The sequence below is a fragment of the Sceloporus undulatus genome, chromosome 6 (genome assembly GCF_019175285.1).
Source record: "Sceloporus undulatus isolate JIND9_A2432 ecotype Alabama chromosome 6, SceUnd_v1.1, whole genome shotgun sequence".
Taxonomy (NCBI): Eukaryota; Metazoa; Chordata; class Lepidosauria; order Squamata; family Phrynosomatidae; genus Sceloporus; species Sceloporus undulatus.
In genome coordinates, this window is record NC_056527.1 from 63758138 (window position 1) to 63764030 (window position 5893).

The 5893-nt window shown below is 38.5% G+C and overlaps 1 protein-coding gene across 1 annotated transcript in view; it reads right to left on the reverse strand.

The window, feature by feature from the left end:
- Positions 1-3183: 3183 nt before the first annotated feature.
- Positions 3184-5893, reverse strand: part of VPS41 (VPS41 subunit of HOPS complex) — a 122269-nt gene continuing 119559 nt past the window's right edge. Inside the window, exons 28-29 of the mRNA XM_042474407.1 lie at positions 4274-4353; positions 3184-3561 (exon numbers count right to left, since the gene is read on the reverse strand). Coding sequence (XP_042330341.1) covers positions 3481-3561; positions 4274-4353 — 161 coding nt within the window. The 3' untranslated portion in view covers positions 3184-3480. The remainder of the gene's footprint in view (positions 3562-4273; positions 4354-5893) is intronic.

Genomic DNA, 5893 nt, shown 5'->3' on the forward strand with positions numbered 1-5893 from the left:
TATGATCTGCCTATGGTATGCATCATACTTCATCTAATCCACACTAATCATAGCAGGATAGAAGAAATGCTTGGAATCAAATTCAACTGAGGGAGAGAATCACCTTAAGGGTCACATGAAGAACCCTCTTCCTCCCTCTCCAAGGGCATACACTGCTGCCTCCATTATATTGAGAGCCCCTTTGTGTTAGCAGCGCCAGCCGAAGACATAGGCTGAATCTTCCCATTGTGACTGGTGGCTGTCAACCTTAATACTTTTCACTCTTAGTACTAAAGCATGTATATGTATAGTTTGTGCCTTCAAGTTGATTCTGGCTTGTGGCTAACCTGGGCTGAGCATATCATGGAGCTTTTCTGGGGGGCCTTGTTCAGACAGTCCATTCAGCATATACTATGTTGGATCCAGACTCATACATGAATTTCAGTGTCTCTAAGTATGTTTTGGGAAGCCATGATTAGAAAAGATAATGATGCTAGGGAAGGTGGAGGGAAGTAGAGAAGACGACCACATGCCAGATGGATAGATTCCATCAAGGAGACCATAAGCCTGAGTCTACAGGACCTGAGCAGAGCAGTGGAGGATGGGGGAGCCTGGAGACAGCTCATTCACAGGATTGCCATGAGCTGCAGTTGGCTTGAAGGCAATTAACAACAATAGAACCTTTGATTAAATCTTGATCCAACCTATTATTTACAGCTGACAGACCACAATAGGAAGCTACTCCTACATATGAATAACCACAGGATGCTGACTTACACCTGGTCAGACTATTTGTCCATCTAGTCTAATATTGCTTTCTATAAATGCAGCAGCTCTCTAGGGTCACAAGCAAAGATAATTGAATCATATCTTTCATAGAATACCATAAACTGAGGTTGTCTCAGAAATTCAACCTGGGAACTTCTCTGTATTCTACCTATGGTACCTTAGGAAGCTATATACCTGCAAGTACCCAATCATCTAACATACAGTGCTTATGCAGAAGCCGCACGATGATAAAAACAATGGTGTGTGCACCTGAGCATGCGCACCACACCACCACCACATGCATGTGACCCATTGTTTCCTATGGGGCGCAAGCATATGCAGATTTTCCCTTACACCCCCAGAATGGATCCCTTGTGTAAGGAGAGGACCCACTGTATTTTGTGTCTAGACAAAATATCTTCAACCCCTTTAAAGCTTTCTCAATTCAAATGCCTTCTTGTTGTCACTTCTTTTGAATCAGGAAGATCTGTTCTCATATTCTTTTGCACAATGGCACCTGCCTCCTTAACAAATCACTCCACAAATGAATACCCTGTATTCTGTCTTCATAATGTAGGATACCTAAAAACTGCAGACAAGCTAATGCATGGAGATGATTTAATAGCATTGTAGGTTTGACTATGTAATACTGCTAACTTCTGAATCATCCAAGGGTCAAGCAAATATCTTTTGACTGTACATTGTCTAGCACACTGGATCATAATTCCAACTTCCATTTTTAAACAAAACAATAATTGTGTGTCCAGTGGATAACCTGAAAACTAAGCAACAGCCAAATGCAGACCTGGCTTTTCTCTCAGTGAGTTGTCTTTTACTATTACATTTTAGGAAAGGGCTTTAAACAAGGTATGAAAACAACAAAAGCAAAGAACTAGAAAAAATGGATTAGTTCTGACTACTTACTTTTGAAGAAAGGTTTGTCCATCTTCTGTACTGAGCAACTACAAAATGGTTTACTTTGGTCAAGGCCCCAGACTCTCTGCTAGTCTTCACATGGAGATGCAAATGAACAGTGGATGCTTAACAACTGACTAACTCAGAAACATTACTGGAAGATGGTCAACATGGCTAATAGCCAGACTTTAGACCACCTAGATCCTTCTTGATGTTTGAAAATACAAATTCCCAGAACTCCATAGTATCAAGTTGTGGCAGTTAAAATGGTGTCAACCTGGATTATTTCTGCAGTGTGCAGATGCAGCCTGAGCCTTTTAAGTGAAATCTCGACAGTTCAGTGACAGTATATTTCTGAATAACAAATGCCGACAACTAATAATGTAGAAAAGTTGCTGCCTAAATGCTGGTCATAGGGTTCTCACATGTCTAGTCACTGATGGAAAAAGCAAGTGAAAGAAGAGATAGATCCTTTTGATTGTAACCAATTGTGTCATACCATTGACACAATGCTAACATAGAAACCAGAGCTTGGAAAAGTTATTATTTCATGTGATATAACTCCCTGAACCCCTCAGCCATCACGTCCACTAGTGGGCCATATTGGCTAAGTTTCTGAGAGATACCATATAAAAGTTTTCCAAGCTGTGATGGAAACCCCATTTTCATCCTTGTATAGGTTTAAATAGTAATATCTGAATGTGCTAGCACAAGCCAGTATACAAGTTTTTCCACAATTGCACTAGCTTTCCCACAACTCAGTATTCCACAGCTCATTACTTTATTAGGCTAAGTTTGAGTTAGGGACAAAACAGACTGACCCAAGGAGTGGCTTAAAGCCACACCTGAGAAAGCCAGATCGTGGCCACGGCAACCGCATGCTGTGACCCCAATCCGCTGCAGCCCCAAAGGAGAGATTTTCAACCGCTCCTTTTTCGGCCGTAGAAAAGCCACCTTTAGTGGCTCTTACCTGGCCCCACAGCGGCTTCTCGGTGTGTTGGGAGCTAATATCATGTAATATCCATACCCACAAGATGCTTGGAAGCCAGCTCACATGTGGGCAGCTGGGTGGCATGAAGCTGGCCTCTGGGCATCTTGGAGGCATGCATTGTGTGTGTGCCTCATCTTCCAGCTGGCTGGACACCAGCTTTTTATGCTGGTCTGTACCGGCCCTTAGTTATTCTTCTGGCAGTTGTGGAAATCCTTATGGAGCTGCCAATTTTGTCATTTTTGATTGTCTCTCTGATTAATTGCAAATTTTAGTCTGTATCTCTGTGACTTTTTAATGTTCTTATCATCATCTAACACACTTAGATAGAAAACTGTTTTCAGATTCCTAGAAAAAAAGGGAAAAGGAATAAACTGAAACCATAGATATTCATGACATTTGTGAGGCATCTGGTGTATTTGTGTATGTAGAAACCAACTTGTTTATGTTGCCATACAAGAATGAAACTGTAATCAGAAATCTGACTTCAAAATGATGGGATATAACTTTGGATACAGATTACATCAACACAGTGAATTTTACACTTAGGTTTACTTTTCATTAATTAATACATATTAAGCCAACCATTGAGGCATCCACATCTGCATTGCACAACAGTGACGTGACAAGTAAAAATACACTTTTCTAGCACTTTAAACCCACACAGGAAATATCCATGAGCTCAGTGATTTCAAGCCTCCCCTTTATAACACACTCAACCAGCTAAATATATACACAGTGCTTAACAAGCTTTATAAATGAAGCATGCTCTTCTATACTGAACTGAAATAGTCATACAGAGATATAAACTGTCAGCATGCCAGAAAGCATTATTTTTTCATCTCCAAAATAGCACTGCCTGGTCCTCGGTGTTTAGCGCTGCAGATGTTGCAAAAGTGTATTGAAGACTCCTGGAAATTAGAGGGAAAAAGCATTTGTATGATAAGATACATCTTTGTCCACATATCAATTCAAGAAGAAATAAGGAGATTATTTTAAAAAAACCTCAGAAAATTACTCTTGCATCAGATCACTATACAGACTGAATCTCCCTTATCCATGCAAAATATTCCAAAATCCAAAATTATCCACATGGGTAGCTGAGATAGTGACACCTTCCCTTTCTGATGGTTCAGTGTACACAAACTTTATTTCATACACAAAATTATTTAAAATATTGTGTATAAAATTACTTTCAGGCTATGTGTAAAAAAATGTATACGAAACCTAAATGAGTTTTATGTTTAGACCTGGGCCCCATCTCCAAGATATTTCATTATTACATGATGACTTTCTTCTAAAATCAGTTTTCCCATTTCTGTTTTAGGTTAGACTCAGTTGTTGGATGAATGAGGGCTATTTGTTGCTAATAGAAGCAGTTTTTTAAATCTATAGTGCTAAAAGGTGGTGAGATGGGATGGAGATGACAATCTGTTTTGGCTGTGCTTAGTATTGCGCTTAGAAATACCTACATAGAGCTAGGTAAAAAAAAATACTATAGTTATTTTATAATCCTGGATAAATACATACTCTTCACAGTTGAAGGCAAAAATAACTTATTTGTCCTTTTGTCTTTGAGCATGGTAATTTTTATAATCCACAGAGGTTAAATTGGCTACTTACTGTGCTAGGTTCAGGAAAACACTCTTTGTGAAACATATGCCTGCAGTGAAAAACGGTTATACTGAAAGATTTAGAAGCATCTGGCAAGAGAAAAGAGAAAAGGTGTTGTATTATCAAAACAGATGAACTATTACCTATAAAAAGCAAGGTGTTGCTACATCAAGAAATGGGATCTGATTTAGCTGAAGATATCTGAGGACACTGTTAAAAGTATATATAGGCTTCATTCACCAGATCAACATATTGGCTTCTACATTTCACTCCACTTTATAATGTCTTCATATGATCCTACCTTGCCTGTGTTAACATGCTAACATTTCCATGCTCTTCTTTTTCTACAGTTGAACTGGCTATGTGTCAGGAAGGAATTCAACTTAGTTACCTTCATGCACAAGTAGGGATTCTAAATCCAGATCTCCTCAGTCCAAATTTGATATTATCTTTTCAGGTTCATCCATGATAAGACACACATTAAATGGTTGCTGTTCTGAAACTGCTATTTTCAGGATTTTTTACAAACCTTTTGTTGCATACACAAAAATCCATGCTACATAACCATATGTTATCTTTAAAAAACAAACAAACTGAATGTATATTTCCAGTCATTGATCTCATTCTTTAAACTAGTCTCAACTTCAAGTGAGCCAGAAGAAAGTCTAAAAGGAAAATATATCTAGTCTGAATCCTCTTCTCTCTATAATAGCCTAATTTGCCTCTGCCAGGGAAACTGGGTAGAAGATAAAAAATAGACAAGTCTCATAAGTGACTATTGTATACATCAGCAATGGAGAAAATGTGGCTTCCAAATGTGCAACATTTGGCTGGGAGTGATGAGAGCTGTAGTGCAACATCTGGAGAACCACAATGTTCCCTGACCATAGAGTATGGCATATTTAGCTCATGCCACATTAGGTTGTTGGTACCATAGTCACAGAAATCACTGTTATTCTGTTAGAAAGGAAAGAAAAGCCCTAGACTTTCTGGAAGGCTGCCAAAGAGTTGTTAATAACTTTGCTACTTCCTATATTTACCCTTTACAGCTACCGTATCTCCTTGGAGAAGACAGATGGGGAAGCCAGCTCTGAACTGTTTTGCTTCATGAAGAGATCCTGCCCACTAGATCCCTAATTGTATTTTAAACATGGTTGCTTGGTTACTGGTGAAATTTAGGTTAGTTGTTTATTTTTACCACTCATTTTTTGCTTTGCTTCCTTATTCAATTGCTACGTTTCAAGGAGGAGCATCTGTGTTGAGACCACAGCCTCATCCCAGGTAGTTCACGAGTCATACTTTTTTGGTTGCTTTTTAAGGCATTTATATACAGTTGTTGTTATTAAGTTAATCAAATTTAATCAGAGGTGTAATTTTTTGTTAGTCTGATTTACCAATATTAATATTATTAATAATACATACAACAATAACGTTATATACAGCCCTCTTTTTATTACTGCCAATTAGGTTGCTTTTTAAAATAATTACAGTGGTACCTCGGGATACGAAATACCCAGGTTACGAAATTTTCGGGATACGAAAAAATCCCATTGGAAATCATTGTTCCGGGTTACGAATGTTTTTTCGGGTTACGAAGAAAATTTTTGGTGCTTTTTTCGGCTTTTTCGC